At 46.5% G+C, this 20956-nt stretch overlaps 1 protein-coding gene across 8 annotated transcripts in view; it reads right to left on the bottom strand.

Annotated features, from left to right (window-relative positions):
* The window catches only part of PAM (peptidylglycine alpha-amidating monooxygenase), a 265286-nt gene that overhangs the window by 107696 nt on the left and 136634 nt on the right, over positions 1 to 20956 (bottom strand). For all 8 annotated transcript variants that reach the window (XM_068247473.1, XM_068247472.1, XM_068247471.1 and 5 more), the window contains exons 8-9: positions 19616 to 19664; positions 17567 to 17634 (exon numbers count right to left, since the gene is read on the bottom strand). In XM_068247473.1, coding sequence (XP_068103574.1) covers positions 17567 to 17634; positions 19616 to 19664 — 117 coding nt within the window. The remainder of the gene's footprint in view (positions 1 to 17566; positions 17635 to 19615; positions 19665 to 20956) is intronic.

Consider the following 20956-nt stretch of genomic DNA (forward strand, 5'->3'; position numbering starts at 1 on the left):
TTAGGATTCTTAGAACCCCCCTCGGGTTCTCTTTAAGCCACCAGTAAGGAAGAAAATTAACTTTTTTTCACCTACTTTTGGTATTTTTTCAATTGCAAAGTGCAGAAAAGTTATATTCAACAGAAAATGAAAAATGATCTCCTAGGAGAAAACTGGTGAAAAAGTGAAGTGGATATGGGGCTACAGTGTTTTGTGTCCATTCTAACAGAAGCACAGGTGACAAAGTTCCTATCAGGAACTTTTTCTTTCCCACCATCTTTATGCCATAAGTAAAAGAGAGAGTGAAAGCAGGGTAACAGGCACCATTTCTGTAACATACCAGACGGCTCTTCTGAATAAATGTGTACCAGAAAATTCTTTAAAGAGAACCCGAGGTGTGTTTAAAGAATATTATCTGCATACAGAGGCTGGATCTGCCTATACAGCCCAGCCTCTGTTGCTATCCCAAACCCCTCTAAGGTCCTCCTGCACTCTGCAATCCCCCATTAATCACAGCCGTGCTGTGAGGTTGTGTTTACATCTGTAGTGTCAGTCTCGGCTGCTCCCCCGCCTCCTACATAGCTCCAGTCCCTGCCCCCATCCCTTCCCTCCAATCAGCAGGGAGATAAGGGATGCAGGCGGGGACTGGATTTTTGCAGGAAGCAAGGAGAGCAGCAGACTGACACTATAGAGATAAACACAGCCAGTTCTGACAAGCTGTTTGTCAGCAGCGTGGCTGTGATTTATGAGGGATTGCAGAGTGCAGGGGGACCTTAGGGGGGTTTGGAATAGCAACAGAGGCTGGGCTGTATAGGCAGATCCAGCCTCTGTATGCAGATAACATTCTTCAAACCCACCTCTGGTTCTCTTTAAAGGGATACTGTAGGGGGGGGGGGGGGGGTCGGGGTAAACTAATGGTCCCCCGCAGACATCCTGTGTTGGCGCAGCCACTCAGCGATGCTCCGGCCCCGCCCACAGTTCACTTCTGGAATATCTGACTTTAAAGTCAGAAAACCACTGCGCCAGCACGCCCGTGTCCTCGCTCCCGCTGATGTCACCAAGAGTGTACTGTGCAGACACAGACCATACTGGGCCTGCGCTGTGCGCTCTTGATGACATCAGCGGGATCGAGGACACGCAACGCAGGCGCAGTGGTTTTCAGACTTTAAAGTCTGAAATTCCAGAAGTGAACCGGAGGCGGGGCCGGAGCATCGGTGAGTGGCTGCGCGGGAACAGGATGTCTGCGGGGACCATTAGAAGCCCTGGGTAAGTTCACCTCATTTTACCCTGACCCCCCTACAGTATCCCTTTAATGGGGAGAATTAAATAATTAGGGTACAGGAGATCTCAGAGTTTTATGACAAGGCTCATCCCAATTAACAAAACATTGCCTACACACCAAAACTCTTACAAAAACCACTAACTCTAACAACACTTGACCATATTCATCATCATCCTCTACCAACCCACAAAGGAGCTTCAGGAGGAAGCAGAACCGTAGCACAGGATGATGTCATCAAAAGTGGCATCTCCAGTCCGTTAAAATGAAAAGAAAATGCACTGCAAAGACGTTATCAATGGAATACCAAAATAGCTTTAAACCTGTGGATTATTTTTGAGGGTGTCCTATTACACCCCTCTGTACATTATCAGGGTCTCAACAACGCTTCCTCGGTGTTGGTAAAGTCACTAGCTCATGGTTATAAACCTGAATTTCATACAGACGTTCCAGATTTATTACCTAATCTGATCCTTTATGCTGGTCGTAAATAAGCAGCATCCTTTGTGAAGTATAGGGAAAACATGTTTAGACGATACAGAGACATTATCAAGTCAATGGTGGCCACACAAGTGTGCAGACAAGAGCCAGTAGCATTTGAGAAGATATGTAATGTGTCCAGTAAACCAGATTTTTAAATAGGTACGACTCCGCAGGAGTTTAAACAGGTGCTAGATCATTTTCATAGAATCTTAGACGTAATGACTTTAATTAGAGCACATTTAGAAGTTAATTTCGTTTTCTGCCAAATCTTCACCCAAATCAATGATGTATCTGGCAGAGGGCCTTGATTTCCCTGCTGATCGACATGGAGAGGGAGCAGACGCTCTTTTGGAACAATGATGTTTGTATAAAAGAGAGGCCTTTCTCTTTGTAGCTTTCCTCAAAATCAGCCGAGAATTCAGACACTGGATCCAAATGAAAACAATAAGTAGACGGTTATAAGAAAATACTGACACCATTCAACTAAAGCGGAGTACCCACCGCTAGAAGGATCGGCTTCACCATCAGAAACACTTCCTATATCTATATTTTGCTGCACATTAGTATATAGCCCCGGCCTCTCAGTGATGTTTAGCTGAGGCTGTTTCGCTTTTCCAGGTTATATTTCTGCTGACTTCAAAAGACGCAGTAAACAAATATTCCGCAGTGATGCACCTGCCAGCAGTAAAGCTGTCGCCAGATTTTACAATGGGCAAACACCGACTAAATCATTTATAAAATAATATTGTAATAAATAAGCAAATGTATTCATTACCATATATTCAGTGAAGATCCTATTTAAAGTGTACCAGAGATGAACAATAGTCAAAGTTTCATACATACCTGTATATGTATAAAAATGAGACTCTTTTCTTTGCCATTAATGTTCTATTAATTATCCGTACTACATACACAATTCATTTTATCACAAGTTGAATTTTGCTTCAGTGTCTGTTTAATGGAAATTAGAGACGAACAATAGTCAGTTGTATACATACCTGGGGCCCCCCTCCACCCCCATCCGCATGGATCACTCCCAGCCCACCGTCATCAGCCTTCTCTATTGCCGGTACCGGGTCCAGTAACTTCGGCCAGTCAGGGCCAGTCGACACAAGTGCAGTGCGCTCTCTGTCTCTCCGGTGGAGAATATAGTACTGCCCAGGTGCAGTACTATTCTCCGCAGGAGAGAGATGGAGAGAGCGCACTGCGCATGCTCAGACTGGCCGAAGTTACGGGGCCCGATACCGGAGCTGAAGAAGGCTGAAGACGGCGGAGTGGGAGTGATCCATGCAGAGGGGGCTGGAGGAAGCCCCAGGTATGTATACAACGGACTATTGTTCGTCTCTGATTTCCTTTAAAGAGACACTGATGCAAACTTCTGATAAAATGAATAAATGATAAAACAGAGCAGAGCTAATGACCCTTTGAACTTTCCTGCAGTAACACCTTATACAAGCTGTCTATCACTGTTTCTTGGCTGTTAAAGCTATTCAGAAAACAGGACCGAGTTGGACCAAGTTGGTTGAACAGCTCAGAGAAGCTCTTTTACATAGATAACAACGGAAGTGTTTTAACTCTTCCTGTACTGGAAAACAACATGAGACTTTTTTTCTTTGCTACCAATGTTCTGTTTGTTCTCTGTACTACACATACAATTAATTCGCTCTTGAGTTTATTTTCCCTTCAGATTTGCTTTAAATAATAAGCGTACAATGATGTAGAAACCACTTACACTCTATGAGTGCCTTTATATAACACTCAAAACGTTTCCTTGAAGAGGTCCCTAAATTCAAGCTTATAGACTAAAGAATAAAGGTTGTTCCATCATGCAATGTCAAAACACCTTTTTCCATAGCTAAGCTCTTTGCATTTACTGCTGACAGAGCCCTTTATGTGATTCAGCTGCTCTATATATGAGGATGAATGCTCAGATCTTGTCGGTTTTCACAAATACGCAGCTCATCTATTTCACAGAAAGAAATCGCATCTGCATACAAAATATTCCCAAAGCATATAAATAACCTTCATTTTTTATACTGATGTAAATATACAGGATCTAGCTCCTTCTGTTACAGGGCAAAATATGTGGCTGATAACGCAGCGTGGGTGTGTATAACCTATGCGCGGATAACACTGGATTTTATCTTTTATCCCATACCCAAGCGAAGTGCGATTTCTAACTCCAACACTTCCGTAGCCAGCTGGCAAGTTTCCATCTTGTATCCTATTACTATTTAATGTCAGTGTTCACGAAATAAAGACCTGGGCTAAATATACATGTAAGAAAATATTTCCAGTCTACAGAGAACCGGTCCAACACCTACTAGTGAAAGGCAAGCTGTGAAGAAGTGTGTTCTGTAACCCGATAATGGCCTCTCCCCATCCCGGCCTCAAAGTCAAAGATATCAGCTTTTGGATAAAAACAATGTATTCATTCGGGCCAAACAGTGTATATTGATATACGTGTCCGTCTCCATATGCCTGAAAGCTTATTGACTTCCTCATTCCCATAGTAAAGATGTGACATGCCTCATTAAGGGATTGATTTTCAGACAGCCCGTATTATGAGTAAGACAAAACCAATAATGGTAATTGTGTAAATTAACAAGCAGAACTGTAGAGGAATTCCGGTTTATATCGTGCTGTTTTCAAACAAAAAAACACATTTGCAGAGATATCTCCTAAAGTACCAGACCTTGAAGTGGACTGCATAAGTTCAAAGCTAAGCTGCTTTCCCATCGGATCTGTGGATTTAATTCCTCCAAACAAGGTTCTCTTGAGTCCTGGTGGGGTGAAGGTCTCCTGGTATGGGAGCTAAAGCTTTGTACATCCAATTGGTCTTCTTGTTCGAGATGATCATTTATGATTGTCTGATAACGCCACTGATGGTGGGGTTAACAATTGCACTTGGCAAATCCCTATTATTAGCCTATTGTCCTCTCTCTTCCCTCTCAATAGAAATGGACAGGCTACAGAGTATGTACAGTAATTAAGCCCCAACCTCCTTTTGCCAGGGAGAATTATCATAGGGTGTTTTGAAATGTTACATCTCTGCAGGCAAGAATCTTTTTTTTTTTTTAACACAGACCTCCATGTATTACAGTTTTAATGTTTTTATTGCATAGTTACCCAATTAAAAAACAAAAAGTCCATGAAATTCAACAGTCTGAGCTTTATAGCGCCTCAATCCAGAGGAAAGAAAAGGCAAGACGGCAGACACCACCTCCCTGACTGGGTTAAGCCATTTTTCTCTCACCCCTAGGAGTCATAGCTACAGAAATCCTTCAAGTGGATTAAAGTACCCAAGCTTTTTAAATGCAAGTATACAATTTGCCATAACTACCTCCTGTAGTAAGATATTCCATATCTTAACCACCATTAAGCCTTGTACATACAGTTGAATGCTCATGGGTTGAAGGCCTCACGCGTTTGGCACAGCTCTTATTAATTCATATGGACTGATCAGGAAAGGTGTGGTTCATCTAGTTGAACACATTTCTCCATTTCTCTGTCCATCCTAAACACTGGCATGGATATGGACCTCGAGGACTGAAGTCTGACACCTGTGCACTAGACTGTTCTCAGCCAAGGCACTTCCCTTTGTGCCTCGACCAGCAATCAGCCTGGTGTATCGCCACAGCTGACCGCTACCCAAGAGCATTGTACTCTTACTCACCCCCCTCGCTCAATCGGACTTCTTTCCACCTCCACAGCAACAGAACCTGTTGCTAGCCTAGAGGCTAGTGACTTGTCTGTACAGCCTTGGCCCCACACTGTAACCCAAGAAATCATGTCCAGATTACTGCCTGGTGACAGGTCCCATACGTGTGTATGAGGCTTACTGTGAACAGCCTCTGCAGGTGGTAAAATTTACTTTCCAATATTTATCACTGTTTCTTATCTCCTCCTCCAGGCAATAACCACAATCCTCACACTAGCACTGCTTTTACTCAAAACCTGCCATAGAAGATGAGACAAAAAACTCACTTAAAATGTAAGGGCTGATGCTCCTCAATAACAAAGAGCAAAAATATTGTAATGTATATTTCGAGTACATGGCGTCTCAGCGCCAGTCAGTTCGGCGCAGGGAGAGCCGAATGACGGCTCTCCCTGCTGCCGCTAAACTTGGAGGTGGCGTTAAATACTATTCGGTGTTTGGCAGCTGCCAGAGCCTCAAATTAATGATAGGCAGGGCACGCAGCATAGCATTGCTGCTACGATGGCTTATGACAGCACCCAGCTCTGGCGCTCAGCGATGCGCGCCGAACTAATCTGACTCGTATATTTCCACTATTTTCACTGACCTATGAGAAATAGAGTTGGGCCGAACGGTTCGCCGGCGAACGTGGTTCGCGCGAACGTAGGTGGTTCGCGTGCGGGTACCGCACGCGAACCTTTTGCGGAAGAAGTTCGGTTCGCCCCATAATGCACTGAGTGTCAACTTTGACCCTCTACATCACAGTCAGCAGGCCCAGTGTAGCCAATTAGGCTACACTAGCCCCTGGAGCCCCACCCCCCCTTATATAAGGCAGGCAGCGGCGGCCATTACGGCCACTCGTGTGCCTGCATTAGTGAGAGTAGGGCGAGCTGCTGCAGTCTCTCATATTGGGAAAGATTAGTTAGGCTTAACTTCTTCCTGGCTGCATACCTGTTCTGTTCAGTGAGCCCTCAGCCCACTGCATACCTGTACTGTGATCCTGCCACTGCATACCTGTTCAGTGATCCTGCCACTGCATACCTGTTCTGTTCAGTGAGCCCTCAGCCCACTGCATACCTGTACTGTGATCCTGCCACTCCATACCTGTTCAGTGATCCTGCCACTGCATACCTGTTCAGTGATCCTGCCACTGCATACCTGTTCTGTGAACCCGCCACTGTATACCTGTTCTGTTCAGTGGACCCGCCACTGTATACCTGTTCTGTGAACCCGCCACTGTATACCTGTTCTGTTCAGTGGACCCGCCACTGTATACCTGTTCTGTTCAGTGGACCCGCCACTGTATACCTGTTCTGTTCAGTGGACCCGCCACTGTATACCTGTTCTGTTCAGTGGACCCGCCACTGTATACCTGTTTAGTGAACACGCCACTGCATACCTATTGTGTTCAGTGATCCTGCCACTGCATACCTGTTCTGTGAACCCGCCACTGTATACCTGTTCTGTTCAGTGGACCCGCCACTGTATACCTGTTTAGTGAACACGCCACTGCATACCTATTGTGTTCAGTGATCCTGCCACTGCATACCTGTTCTGTGAACCCGCCACTGTATACCTGTTCTGTTCAGTGGACCCGCCACTGTATACCTGTTCAGTGAACCCGCCACTGTATACCTGTTCTGTTCAGTGGACCCGCCACTGTATACCTGTTTAGTGAACACGCCACTGCATACCTATTGTGTTCAGTGATCCTGCCACTGCATACCTGTTCTGTGAACCCGCCACTGTATACCTGTTCTGTTCAGTGGACCCGCCACTGTATACCTGTTCTGTGAACCCGCCACTGTATACCTGTTCTGTTCAGTGGACCCGCCACTGTATACCTGTTCTGTTCAGTGGACCCGCCACTGTATACCTGTTCTGTTCAGTGGACCCGCCACTGTATACCTGTTTAGTGAACACGCCACTGCATACCTATTGTGTTCAGTGATCCTGCCACTGCATACCTGTTCTGTGAACCCGCCACTGTATACCTGTTCTGTTCAGTGGACCCGCCACTGTATACCTGTTCTGTGAACCCGCCACTGTATACCTGTTCTGTTCAGTGGACCCGCCACTGTATACCTGTTCTGTTCAGTGGACCCGCCACTGTATACCTGTTCTGTTCAGTGGACCCGCCACTGTATACCTGTTTAGTGAACACGCCACTGCATACCTATTGTGTTCAGTGATCCTGCCACTGCATACCTGTTCTGTGAACCCGCCACTGTATACCTGTTCTGTTCAGTGGACCCGCCACTGTATACCTGTTCTGTTCAGTGGACCCGCCACTGTATACCTGTTCTGTTCAGTGGACCCGCCACTGTATACCTGTTCTGTTCAGTGGACCCGCCACTGTATACCTGTTTAGTGAACACGCCACTGCATACCTATTGTGTTCAGTGATCCTGCCACTGCATACCTGTTCTGTGAACCCGCCACTGTATACCTGTTCTGTTCAGTGGACCCGCCACTGTATACCTGTTTAGTGAACACGCCACTGCATACCTATTGTGTTCAGTGATCCTGCCACTGCATACCTGTTCTGTGAACCCGCCACTGTATACCTGTTCTGTTCAGTGGACCCGCCACTGTATACCTGTTCAGTGAACCCGCCACTGCATACCTGTTGTGTTCAGTGAACCTGCCACTGTATACCTGTACTGTTCAGTGAACCCACCGCATCAGTGCGCATACCTGTGCAGTTAAGTGAACCCACCTACCTACGTGAGTGCACGCAGTGTGATATACCACTCCGTGCATACCCGATATGGACAAAACAGGTAGAGGAAGAGGTAGTGGCAGAGGCAGAGGAAGGCCACCCGGCAGGTCTGCGCGAGGTCGTGTAAATGTAATTTCATGTGGACCTGGCCCACAGTACAGTGCTCGGAAGAAGGCACGTCCCATCACCTCCCAAGATTGTCAGGACGTGGTTGAGTATTTAGCGACACAGAACACCTCATCTTGCTCAGCCACCAGCGCTACTACTAGCACCACTTCCGCTGCATTTGACACTTCGCAAGAATTATTTAGTGTTGAAATCACTGATGCACAGCCATTGTTGTTACAGCCAGATGAATTTTCACCAGCTAATATGTCTGAGTTACGCGGCAACACTATGGATGTAACGTGTCAGGAGGATGAAGGACCTACTGATGGTGCAAGTTTGGATTTGTCTGAGGCAAGCGAAGCTGGGCAGGATGACTACGATGATGACGGTAATAGGGATCCTCTGTATGTTCCCAATAGAGGAGATGAAGAGGGGGACAGTTCAGAGGGGGAGTCAGAGAGTAGTAGGAGGAGAGAAGTTGCTGAAAGAAGCTGGGGCAGCTCTTCGTCAGAAACAGCTGGTGGCAGAGTCCGGCACCATGTAGCGCCACCTATGTACAGCCAGCCAACTTGCCCTTCAGCATCAGCTGCTGAGGTCCCCATAGTGCCCACATCCCAGGGTGGCTCAGCGGTGTGGACATTTTTTAATGTGTGTGCCTCAGATCGGACCAAAGCCATCTGTTCGCTCTGCCAACAAAAATTGAGCCGTGGAAAGGCCAACACTCACGTAGGGACAAGTGCCTTACGAAGGCACCTGGAGAAAAGGCACAAACAGCAATGGGATGGCCACCTGAGCAAAAGCAGCAGCAGCACACAAAAGAAAAGTCACCCTCCTTCTCCTCTTCCTCCTTCAGGTGCATCATCTGCTTCTGCCGCTTTCTCCCTTGCACCTTCACAGGCACCCTCCTCCACTCCGCCTCTGCCCTTGAGCGGTTCCTGCTCCTCTGCCCACAGCAGCAGTCAGGTGTCCGTGAAGGAAATGTTTGAGCGGAAGAAGCCACTTTTGGCCAGTCACCCCCTTGCCCGGCGTCTGACAGCTGGCGTGGCGGAACTGTTAGCTCGCCAGCTGTTACCATACCGGCTGGTGGACTCTGAGGCCTTCCGTAAATTTGTGGCCATCGGAACACCGCAGTGGAAGATGCCAGGCCGCACTTATTTTTCGAGAAAGGCCATACCCCAACTGCACCGTGAAGTTGAGAGGCAAGTGGTGTCATCTCTTGCGAAGAGCGTTGGGTCAAGGGTACACCTGACCACGGATGGCTGGTCTGCCAAGCACGGGCAGGGCCGCTACATTACCTACACAGCCCATTGGGTGAACCTGGTGGTGAACGATGGCAAGCAGAAAGCGGCGGACCAAATTGTGACACCTCCACGGCTTGCAGGCAAGCCTCCTGCCACCTCCTCTCCTCCTGCTACATGCTCTTCGCTGTCCTCCTCCTCCTCCTTGGCTGAGTGGCAGTTCTCCTCTCCAGCTACACAGCCCCAGCTCCGCAGGGCCTATGCCGCATGCCAGGTAAGACGGTGTCACGCCATCTTAGACATGGCTTGTCTCAAAGCGGAGAGTCACACTGGAGCAGCTCTCCTGGCTGCTCTTAAGAAACAGGTGGATGAGTGGCTGACCCCGCACCACCTGGAGATAGGCAACGTGGTGTGCGACAACGGCAGCAATCTGCTTGCCGCTTTGCATATGGGGAAGCTGACACACATACCCTGCATGGCACATGTCATGAATCTAGTGGTTCAAAGATTTGTGGCAAAGTACCCTGGCTTAGCGGATGTCCTGAAGCAGGCCAGGAAGTTCTGTGGGCATTTGAGGCGCTCTTACACAGCCATGGCACGATTTGCAGAAATTCAGCGTAAAAACAACATGCCGGTGAGACGCCTCATTTGCGATAGCCCCACTCGCTGGAACTCGACCCTGCTCATGTTCTCCCGCCTGCTAGAACAGAAGAAAGCCGTCACCCAGTACCTCTACAACTGGAGTAGAACGAAACAGTCTGGAAAGATGGGGATGTTCTGGCCCGACAACTGGACACTGATGAAAAATGCATGCAGGCTCATGCGGCCGTTTGAGGAGGTGACCAACCTGGTGAGCCGCAGTGAGGGCACCATCAGCGACTTAATTCCCTACGCGTACTTCTTGGAGCGTGCTGTGCGTAGAGTGGCGGATGAAGCTGCGAATGAGCGTGACCAGGAACCGTTACGGCAGGAACAGGCATGGGACCAATTTTCATCAGACCCAGCTGTTTCCTCAACACCTGCGGCAGCACAGAGGGGGGAGGAGGAGGAAGAAGAGAGGTCGTGTGCAGAAGACGAGTCAGACTCAGAGGATGATGAGCAAGGTGTTTCTTTAGGGGAGGAGGAGGAGGAGGAGGAGGGGACAGCGGCAGGAGAACAACCGCAGCAGGCGTCGCAGGGGGCTTGTGCTGCTCAACCTTCCCGTGGTATTGTTCGCGGCTGGGGGGAGGAGGTTGACTTACCTGACGTCACTGAGGAAGAGCAAGAGGAGATGGAGGGTACTGGATCCGACTTTGTGCAGATGTCGTCTTTTATGCTGTCCTGCCTGTTGAGGGACCCCCGTATAAAAAACCTCAAGGGGAATGAGCTGTACTGGGTGGCCACACTACTAGACCCTCGGTACAGGCACAAAGTGGCGGACCTGTTACCAACTCACCGGAAGGTGGAAAGGATGCAGCACATGCAGAACCAGCTGTCAACTATGCTTTACAATGCCTTTAAGGGTGATGTGACAGCACAACGCCAGCAAGGTACCACTGCCACTAATCCTCCTCCCGTGTCCACGCAGTCAAAGACAGGACGCTCCAGCGATCTCATGGTGATGTCGGACATGCGGACGTTCTTTAGTCCAACGCCTCGCCGTAGCCCTTTCGGATCCACCCTCCACCAACGCCTCGACCGGCAGGTAGCCGACTACCTGGCCTTAAGTGTGGATGTAGACACTGCTGTGAACAGCGATGAGGAACCCTTGAACTACTGGGTGCGCAGGCATGACCTGTGGCCAGAGCTGTCCCAATTTGCCATCCAACTTCTCTCCTGCCCTGCCGCAAGCGTCCTCTCAGAAAGGACCTTCAGCGCAGCTGGAGGCATTGTCACAGAGAAGAGAAGTCGCCTAAGTCACAAAAGTGTTAAGTACCTCACCTTTATCAAAATGAATGAGGCATGGATCCCGGAGGGCTGCTGCCCGCCCCAAGACTAAGTCAGTCCCCGCACACACAGCATCTCTGCCTGCACGCCGTGTGACTGGCTGCCTGGCCTGCCCCAAAAAGACTAAGTCGCTCCCAGTCCCTCCACACAGCATGTCTGCCTGCAGGCCGCTTCACTACCTTCTCCGCCACCACCAACAGGGTCCGGGACTCCAGGCGGATTGCTGAATTTTTTAGGCCGCTGCTAGCAGCGGCCGCTGTAATAATTTTTATGGTGCGTGTACATGACTGCCTAATTTTTCTGGCTGCACTGAGGGCAGCTGCAACAACAAAAGAAAAGGCATGTACATGCGCCCATTCCCCTTCGTGATCATTACCTTGCCGTGGTGAAGGGGCTTGCGTATCACAATGAAGCAATGACCGGCGCCTAGATGAGTGTCTCGGGGGGCACACAAAAGATAATAAGGTCGTTGCTTCATTGTGGTCAGACCAAATTTGATCAGCTGGACAGTCACTGTTCTGTCATTCAGCTACATCAGCCAGGCCGACCATATGGGCTGTAAAGCCACCAAAACCTGCACTCTCGCCATGGTGCGCACCAGTCCAGCACGGCCGTCACTAGTACAAACAGCTGTTTGCGGTGCGTTACACGGTGAGTTTGGTGTGTCAGTGTGAAGCAGTACCTTAATTACACTACCTGATTGATGTATACACATGCAAGAGGTTTTAAAGCACTTTAGGCCTGTCATTTAGCATTCAATGTGATTTCTGCCCTTAAAACGCTGCTTTGCGTCAAATCCAGATTTTTCCCGGGGACTTTTGGCGTGTATCCCACTCCGCCATGCCCCCCTCCAGGTGTTAGACCCCTTGAAACATCTTTTCCATCACTTTTGTGGCCAGCATAATTATTTTTTTTTTCAAAGTTCGCATCCCCATTGAAGTCTATTGCGGTTCGCGAACTTTAACGCGAACCGAACGTTCCGCGAAAGTTCGCGAACCCGGTTCGCGAACCTAAAATCGGAGGTTCGGCCCAACTCTAATGAGAAAGAAACCAAGAGAATCAAAGCCAGGAACTGATGATGAAATTACTGGGAACTGGTTAGTTAGCCAGCAGCTAGAAGCTTTACTAGATTACTCTACCTCCGTTGGTCAGTGGAGATTACCATATTAGGAGAATTTCTTGTTCATCACTAGCCTAATGCCATAGTTTATGAGACTGAATACTCGCCTGATTTCACATTAACGTGGTACAGTAAAATCTTGTTATAATAAACTCCTGTATAGTAAACGACATCTTTTGGGTTATTATATCTCCGGATAGAATAAAACTTCTGTTATAGTAACATGTTTTTTTTCCTCTACGGGATGCTGACTCTAGATATAGTAAAAAGTGGGTGTTGCATGCGTCACATGTCAGTGTGAAACCTTTGGTCAGCTGCTCTCTTCAGACTGGTGCTGCAAGTCCCACCCGCAGAGGTATCAGAGCCGCTCACAGGAAGCAAGCCCTAAGGTATACTTAGCCTCGTAGTCCATAAAATGTGCAAGTGCTTGTACTGTACCTCCAATGGGAGGACAGAGTTGCTCCTTTGCAGCAGAGAATGTACCAGGGCATGCTGAGCCATGTATAGAACAATTTCTGATATAGTAAACCTCTGATATAGTAAACCACTTTTCCTGGTCCCTTGGCGTTTACTGTAATGAGATTGTACTGTATATGGTAACCTACAAACTACAAAATGTAACATATATTATCCAGTGTCACTACTACTATATATTTATAAAGAATAGAAAATACACACCAGTTATTTTTATTAGGGGAAAACAGATGCATTTCTGTATGTCTTACACATTGTAAAACATATCCCATTCCTCATCCTGAGGCCGCCGCTGGTCTGCTGTATGAGTGATTTACCATCATCTTACATGACAGAAATAATTCAACCAATTACCAACGAGGAACCTGCAGAGTTTCTAGGCCACACTTAGCCTGAGGCGGAGAGGGGAGCAGGTTCTTCTCCCCAGGGACACCACGGATTTCCTTAAAACACACTGCAAGTCACTCTATAATGTCAGAATACGAAAACCAACTATAATAAAACAATGGACTGACAGCTCTGTTTAATCCATCGCACTCACTGGGGCGCTTTTATTATGTGTTTTATATACATTTGCACTTGTATGTGCACCTGTACAAACCTTTATGTGGTTCTGGAAAATCTCTAAGAGCAAGGAGAGAGCAGCAAGGTTTGTTCTATCCGTCCCAACTTCACATAGTCCTCCAGAGACTGATCAGCCCATGTAAATGTGTGAATGTTTTGTGTTTTTTTACTTATTTTGTTGGTACAGTTCAATTTCTTAATAGCTACTGAAATAACATTAAAAAGCACCTAGCATCAGCAATCCCTGCTTCAGCTCCAGCTCTTCACACTCCTATCATAGCAGTGTCAGCACTGTCAAGTCTACATTATTAAAAATTAATGAAAAATCATCTGACCATTTTGAACTACCGCAAGTGACATGCAATAAAAAATTATTGGATATATATTCGCTGAGGGTCGAGTCTTAACTGGGATAGTTTTGGCTGTTCTGGACTTCAGAAGGGACGATTGATGGACCTCTTACCAGATTTGGACTTCCCATCATAATCATTGATCCCAGAGGTGGGCAGATACACCTTTACTGGGTCTGACTTTGGCGGATCGGATGAGACCGGGCAGATACCAAGGGAGCCCATGGACTATGAGGGGGCTGGAGGAAGCCCATGTAAGTATAAATCCTTATGTTTGATTTATATCAGGTACAATCATACTGGGCGATGATCACTTCATGTACACTTTTGTCTACATTTAATACATTATTATTTGAATGGTGCCTTAAAGGGACTCCGAGCACCTCTCATGGGCATGCCTTTAAGCCAGACGACGTCCACCAAAGTCATGCTATGACCCCTCTGGAGGAGCCTCTTGCAATGGCCATGCGTGTCACTCCCTTTTCCTGCTTCATTCAGTGATGCACTTCTTTAACAAAGAAGACAGGGATGACCCGGACGTTATAGCATAGCCAAGATGGCAGCCACAATTTTTAAATTGAAATCGGTATGCATCTTTAAGTACTTTGCAGTAATGGTCTGAGTCTTAAAGGCATACCCATGAGAGGTTGTCGGAGTCCCTTTAACTCTCCTTTTTAATAAATTATTTAAACATCCTATATCTACCTAGACTCATCAAGACAGATCCCAGGTCCATAACAAACCAAATCAAGCATGTAGCAAAACCACATAAGGGAAAATATTCAAAATCCTACTGTTTAAAACCATATTATAAATATATGGTGCTTCTATAAAAAAAAACAAAAAAAAACAGGTCGGTAAAATACCACATTCGGTATTTTAGACCTTTTTTTTATTCCAAAGTCTCAAAGATTTTCACAGGTACAGTAGAAGTTTGGTATTTTACCCAAAAATGTTGCTTCAGTTCACTAAGCCCTGTTAGATATGTAGCGAATAGAGAAGTAGGTTTCTGCAGCAAGCTGTGCAGACTGGTCTCCATCAGCCGCTCCTGTATCCTTTGATATCTTGTTAGAGAGGAAAGGCTTCCTGCATCACATGCGATGTGCTAACCTGCAACTAGAGGTAACCCTTCTGTGAATCACTATATAGATCTGCACATCTAAGTGATGCAGAAAAACCTCTTTGAAGGTCTCCTGCTCTGCCACTGTCATGTCCCACCTGCCACTGCATCGGATCAAATGGGGTGAAAAGCAGGAGAGGGAGGCTCTTCCTATTGGCTCTCTGCTGTCTGTCAATGCTATCGCATGCTATTTGCCAGTTTCCAATAGTTTAGAGCTGGAGATAAATACTGGGCATTTCTCTTAACTTTACCGCATGCTCAAATCTTGTTGAATTGACATTTACTGACATGCATTGAGGTATTTATCGCACAAGTCGGACAACCTCACTTGTTGATAATTTCAGCTTGCCATGCAGTAACAGCCTTAGTGAATTGACATTTCAACAAATGTTCAGCAAAATCAGCTGTATTCTGCATTACTGCATGCGGGATTTGTGAATTAAAGCCAGAATATGAAAGCCCATTTTAATGCAATCTGTACGCTATAATGAAGAAATGAATAACGTGCACTTGAACTAAAAATAGTAGCCCTGTCATATTGAAATTCCCTAAATATTTCAGTAGGTCTGTGCATCTTCTGCCATCCTTATATGCCTCTGTATATGGTTTTTATCACCATATATTGAGCAGGCACAGCCTACAAGGACACAAAGTCTCTGGAGATAAAATATTGTCACAAGGAATTCTGGCATCTTGGAATGTTGACAGCTATGATTGCCTCAGATGATACAATCAAAAATAGACCAAGGAGGATGAAAACCAGTCATCAAGGGGGAGAATGAACTGAGTACTTAAAGTGAACCTTAAGTCAGAAAAAAAAAAGAGTTTTACTCACCTGGGGCTTCTACCAGCCCCCCTGCAGCAGTCCTGTGCCCTCGTAGTCACTCACTAATCCTCTGGTCCCCCGCTGCCAGCTAGTTTCGTTTTTGCCGACAGGCCCGTCAGGACTGGCCACGCGTAGCTTGTTCCGCATTCCCGACTGTAATTAGCGCTATTGCGTGCCGCAACGCGTACAAAAATACACGTTGTCGCAAATCTATGCGTTTGCAATACGGCAACGCGTATAGCCCTAATTACAGTCGGGAATGCGGAAGAAGCTACGCGTGGCCAGTCCTGACGGGCCTGTCGGCAAAAACGAAACTAGCTGGCAGCGGGGGACCAGAGGATTAGTGAGTGGCTGCGAGGGCACAGGACTGCTGCAGGGGGCTGGTAGAAGCCCCAGGTGAGTAAAACTCATTTTTTCTGACTTAAGTGTCTCTTTAAGGTGGCAGTGTACTCATACCCAAGTGTGCAAGATGACAAAACCCAACCAATAATGCAATGTGCTTCTATCACTGATGTTGATCCTACTCCAACATACATACTGCTTTTGCTGGCATAGCAAAAATGTACACAGTGCCTATAGATGTTATCAGCACTTCAGCAGAGATAATTATGGGTGTTCAGCATCAGATTAATCTTGTAGAGGTAGTGGGAAAAGCTTGAGACAGATTACTCAAGCAAAGACTAGCACAGACTGTCACTTGATTATTATTAGTATAAACACAATGTAACAAAATTTACTATACATAATAGAGATGACGTGCCTAAGGGCTCGTTCACAGTAGGCAACGCAAATGGCCGTGCAATCGCACTACTACATGCGTTGCCATGCGCTGCTGATCTCATTCATTGCAGTGAATAGGATCAGCAGCGCTGAGCTTTGCCAAAAATGCTTGCAGCAGTGTGAATAGCACATCGCTCTGCTGAGCAATGCACATAGTCTGAACATCAGCAGTGCTGTCTATGTTCTTGCACTCGCACAACATATGCGCTGCCAAAATGCGCACAGCAGTGTGTATAGTGTGAACGAGGATCAGCAGTGCTGTCTATGTTCTTGCACTCGCACAACATATGCGCTGCCAAAATGCGCACAGCAGTGTGTATAGTGTGAACGAGGCCTTAATATATTTTTTAAAAGTGTAAAATATAAAATGCATATATAATATAGTATATTGCATTGTTCAAGTGCACCACTTCTAAAATCAGATTTTTTTTAAATTGCTTAATATTAATTCCAATATTTGTATATCGCTTTTCTCCTGTCAGACTCAAAGTGCTTGTGAGGCAGCCACTAGAAAGCACTCAGTATGGCGTCTTGCCCAAGAACTCCTACCTGATAGGTGCTGGCTTACTGAGAAGGAAGAGCCGAAATTAACCATAACACTACCAGCCACTTGAGAATTAACCATTTTTCTGTTTCATTTGGCTGGAAACATTTTGTAGTGTTTGCACAAGTGGTTTAAAATGTCATCATCAAAAGTGCTAATAAAAAGAGAAAATAAAGATAGCCAGACTCCGCCAGCTTTACTGCGACCCCTTCCCTGTGGCAGCTGAAGAAATACACACTTTTATTCATACAAAATGTATGCAATGCTAAATGTATTCGCAGTGTACAGATCATAGCAGTGCGCATCCATCTTCCTCTGTCAGCGTATTGACCATTAAACAAACACATATTTCTTACCCTTTTCACCCGGAGGGATTACAGTGTCCATAGACATCAGAAGATAAATGCCAGCAATCAACGGTTGCCTGAGAACAACAAAGTATGCGTATGTATTAGTAATATCATTACATTGCTTTCCATAGCCTGTCAGTGCAGTCTATCTTTGGAATACAAAATATTCAACCACTCCAAGATTGTTACATTACATCCATCTGCTTAAATGGACTTAACTGGCAAGACAATTGTTGTGAAGAGAAGCATTTACACCGTGTGCAGTACAGGACTGCGATCCCTGCCTGAGGCAGAAATAAGGGCCCTGGCCTGTGGGAATAGATGCAGCACATCGGGGCTGGGGGAAGATTACAATGTATAACAGTGCATGTCTTTATAGAATCAGGTGTACATGGGTGGCCATTACCACCAGTGGCGCAAGAGATGTGAGATATAAGCAGACACTTACCTTGTTATAACCGTTGTAGGTACATTGGACAAAAGCTTTTATTCCAAAGACTATGCAGCTGCCTGACCTTCTAGTTATGTTGGAAAGCAGCACTATAGCATGAATGTCAATTAGCCAATTGCCACAAAAATGCCATTGTTTAAAAGTGGCATTATACTCCCAAAACTAAAATCTTAGTAACTAATCATAGTTATATAAAGTAACATTTGAAAGCATTCCCAAGTATTCATTGTGCATACGCTTTTCAATATGTGGGAGATCAGGAAAGTAAACAATATTTACCCAATATCAACTGTTTACCTGAACTCCCACTTTTCACCAGGAAATACTATGCAAGAGCAGAGTCTTGTCTAACATCAATTGTGCCACAGGTGCCACCAGTTTATTCTGCCCTGCTGTAGGAGGACTCATGTGCTGGATAAAGGGGGAGGGTGATGTTAGCAGTAAATTAATATAGTCTGATAGGGTCTGTGAGCTGAAGCAAATTTTATTTCCATCTATAAAAACAATTTCTAAAATCACCTCCTTGATCCTACGTGATTCACCCCACCTCTGGTATCCCCTTCCACAACACATCCGTCACTCTTCAAACATTAAAATCTTTAAGACCAGTTTCACACTATAAACCAGCGTCAGCGGTGCGGTGTGTCGCGCCCGCCAAAACAGGTCTTCAGGGAACACCGCGTTAGTACATGGTGTTCCTTGTCTGGCCACCAGCCAAGCAGGAAGTGATTACTTCCTGCTTCGGGTATGGGGAAGAGTACTGTACAAATACGCTTTCACGTCGCAACACGTGGTTTTAAAAAAACCAGCGTCGCCATAGAGTAACACGACTTCCTGGCCAACACAGATCACCACGGGTCCCGCACGGTAACTTAGTTCTGCGCTAGCCTTAGTCTAGGCACTTCTGGCGCAATGTACCGCAACGTACAAAGTATGAACTTCCCAATAGGGAAACATTAGGCTGTGGTAGCAGGGCAGCAATTTGCCACACCGCGCCAGTGTGAAAGGGCCCTCAGTGTACTTGAGGCAGTGCAGGGGGGGGGGGGGGGATGGGACACAGAGGCATGTTCCCTTCTCTATGTCATACCTTTGTTTACCCGGCAAGCGCCGCACTGTGACCCCCAGAAAACAGCGACAAGCAGCTTGTCGGCAGGTGCTTGTCTTGCAGGAGAGACACTACTGAAAAAACTCCCCCTCTGGCGTTAGGCCCGCCACTTCCCCAGCTCTTAATGGGTCAGCTCTGCCTCACCTACGCCCATTCCCCGCCCCTCTGTGCTCTGTGATGAGACACACAGAGCCAGAGCTGCAACTGTATTTGGCAAAATGCCTTGCCTAATAGGCATTAGGGCATTGAAAGATGGTTGTTTTTATCCCTACTAACAAACCAAGGTAAAAAATCTGATATAGTGTTTGACAAAAATGCTAGCAATGTACATGGATTTCACTTTAAACAGGCCCAGGTCTAGGATGGGTGCCCACCTGACATAATACATTCAGCAAAAGAGTTCCCCCAATGTGTTCACTGTCAGAACTGCAAGCATGCCAGGTGTAAACAAATGAGCAATTCAAGATACAATAGTAAGAATAATAAAAGTGGCAATTACCTTTCTGGTGTTATCTGAACTGTTACTCCAGTGCAATCTTTATGTTTATCTACAAAGAAGAGAGGAAAAGTCACTGACCGTTCCTTGCTACATTAAGCAAAGGCCATTTAAATGCCTAGAGAGAAAGCTATTAACAGAATATAGGAAAACTGCCAGCTCAGTCATCCCAGTGACCATCTGTGCAAGACCCATTATTTTAATACATCGCAAGTTGAAATATCAGCTGAGAGGACGCAGTTTAACACCAAGATCAATATAACAGAATGGAAAGCTACAACATAGCACAGGCCGAGAAAGAGTCATTCTCATTATATTTGTACACTTTTACTGCCTATAGCTTATTACACTGTGGCTACTGAGCCAGGGAACATCTGCAGCAAGAGGAGTCAAGACATGGAAAGTCTCCAAAGAACAAGATGTCTAAATCACAACAGCAGTCTATGACAGACGTGTTATAAAAAGCACAGTCAGTTACTTAGTGTGGGGTCCATCTTGCCTTTAGGGCATACTACATGTCTAACTCTGGCCTGCAGGCCAAATTTTGCCCCAGAGCCATTAAATTTAGCCCTCAATTGGTTTTCCCAACTTTGCATTATGTTTGGCCCACTCTAGGCCACCAGGGAAGCTATATTGGAGTTGAAGCCCTAGAACACCAGGGAAGCCATATGGGTAGGTAGGGGAAAAGCACTAAACACTAGGGAACTTTATAGGGGAGGGTGGGGGCCTCTAGACACCAGGAAACTGTATAAGGAAGGGAGGATCACTAGACACCAGAGAACTGTATAGGGGAGGGAGGGGGTTCACTAGACACCAGGGAACTGTATAGGGGAGGGAGGGGGTTCACTAGACACCAGGGAACTGTATAGGGGAGAGAGGGGGTTCACTAGACACCAGGGAACTGTATAGGGGAGGGAAGGGGTTCACTAGACACCAGGGAACTGTATAGGGGAGGGAGGGGGTTCACTAGACACCAGGGCACTGTATAGGGGAGGGAGGGGGTTCACTAGACACCAGGGAACTGTATAGGGGAGGGGAGGGGTTCAATAGACACCAGGGAACTGTATAGGGGAGGGAGGGGTTCTCTAGACATCAGGTCACTGTATAGAGGAGGGAGGGGGTTCACTAGACACCAGGGAACTGTATAGGGGAGGGAAGGGGTTCAATAGACACCAGGGAACTGTATAGGGGAGGGAAGGGGTTCACTAGACACCAGGGCACTGTATAGGGGAGGGAGGGGGTTCACTAGACACCAGGGAACTGTATAGGGGAGGGAAGGGGTTCAATAGACACCAGGGAACTGTATAGGGGAGGGAGGGGTTCACTAGACACCAGGGAACTTTA

This window comes from Hyperolius riggenbachi, chromosome 1, assembly GCF_040937935.1.
Source record: "Hyperolius riggenbachi isolate aHypRig1 chromosome 1, aHypRig1.pri, whole genome shotgun sequence".
Classification (NCBI taxonomy): Eukaryota; Metazoa; Chordata; class Amphibia; order Anura; family Hyperoliidae; genus Hyperolius; species Hyperolius riggenbachi.